This window comes from Parus major, unplaced genomic scaffold (genome assembly GCF_001522545.3).
Source record: "Parus major isolate Abel unplaced genomic scaffold, Parus_major1.1 Scaffold606, whole genome shotgun sequence".
In the NCBI taxonomy this organism is placed as follows: domain Eukaryota; kingdom Metazoa; phylum Chordata; class Aves; order Passeriformes; family Paridae; genus Parus; species Parus major.
The window spans coordinates 10,210-11,200 of NW_015379492.1; the positions used below are offsets into that span (position 1 = coordinate 10,210).

The 991-nt window shown below is 54.0% G+C and overlaps 1 protein-coding gene across 1 annotated transcript in view; it reads right to left on the reverse strand.

Moving 5' to 3' along the window:
* The window catches only part of LOC107199359 (protocadherin gamma-B3-like), a gene marked incomplete at both ends in the record, with an annotated part of 9,437 nt that extends 8,995 nt beyond the window's left edge, over positions 1-442 (reverse strand). Inside the window, one exon of the mRNA XM_015616686.1 lies at positions 217-442. Coding sequence (XP_015472172.1) covers positions 217-442 — 226 coding nt within the window. The remainder of the gene's footprint in view (positions 1-216) is intronic.
* Between the last annotated feature and the right edge of the window lie 549 nt (positions 443-991).

A 991-nucleotide genomic window follows, 5' to 3' on the forward strand; every position in this document is an offset into this window, starting at 1 on the left:
AGACAGCCCGCTCGGCCCCACAACCACGCCGCTGCTCCCCGACAAGCCACGCAACAAAGCCGCACCAAAGCCGCACCAAAGCCGCCTCTCTCGCCGCCTCTCGCCGCTGCTGCTGCCGCTGTCGCTCTGGCCGGCGCCGGCCGAGCGAGCAGCCCGCTCGGCCCCACAACCACGCCGCTGCTCCCCGACAAGCCACGCAACAAAGCCACCTCTCGCCGCTGCTGCTGCCGCTGTCGCTCTGGCCGGCGCCGGCCGAGCGAGCAGCCTGCGGGGGCAGGACGCTGCGGCGGCGGCGGCGGCGGCTCCAGCGCCGGGAGGCGGCGGCCAACAGCGGCACCCGGAGGCGCCGCCACGCCACTGCAGCCGCCCGATGGCCGCGCTCAACGGGGCCCGCCTTGGGCCGGGCCTCAGCGGCTGCACCGCCTCCGGCCTCGCTCCTCCGCTGCAAACAACGAGCACACAAGCTCCTGCTCCATTCCACTACAACACCATTCTATCCACGATGTCATCTTAGGCCATTCTTTTCTGTCGAAAAACAATTGCTTTCATTGAACACTCAGTACAAAATACTCACGGCAGAGATATAAATAAAAGAATTCAACTGCCCTTAATAAAATCGTGACACAGTTATGGTAGCAATAAACGATAATATAGGGAATACTTAAGGAGTTTTTCTGCACTATTGTTCCATATCTTGAATTGTCCTTCATAATCTGGAATGAAATAATATGTGACATAGATATAGCAATATGTGATATAGCCTAAAACAATGTAAGCAACCCCAATGCAAAGACTAAAAAAAACATTTATTCTTTTGTTTCTGACTCATAAAGCTTTTTCATATGCCTCTCCATATCTGAGTGCCTGACAGTGAAAAGTGCAAAGCAATGCTGAGTCCTTCGTAGAATGAAAAAATGTTTCCAGTTTCACACTTAGACTTACTTTAAAGGTAATTTAATCCACACCTCTGTCATGAGCAGGAACATTTCCT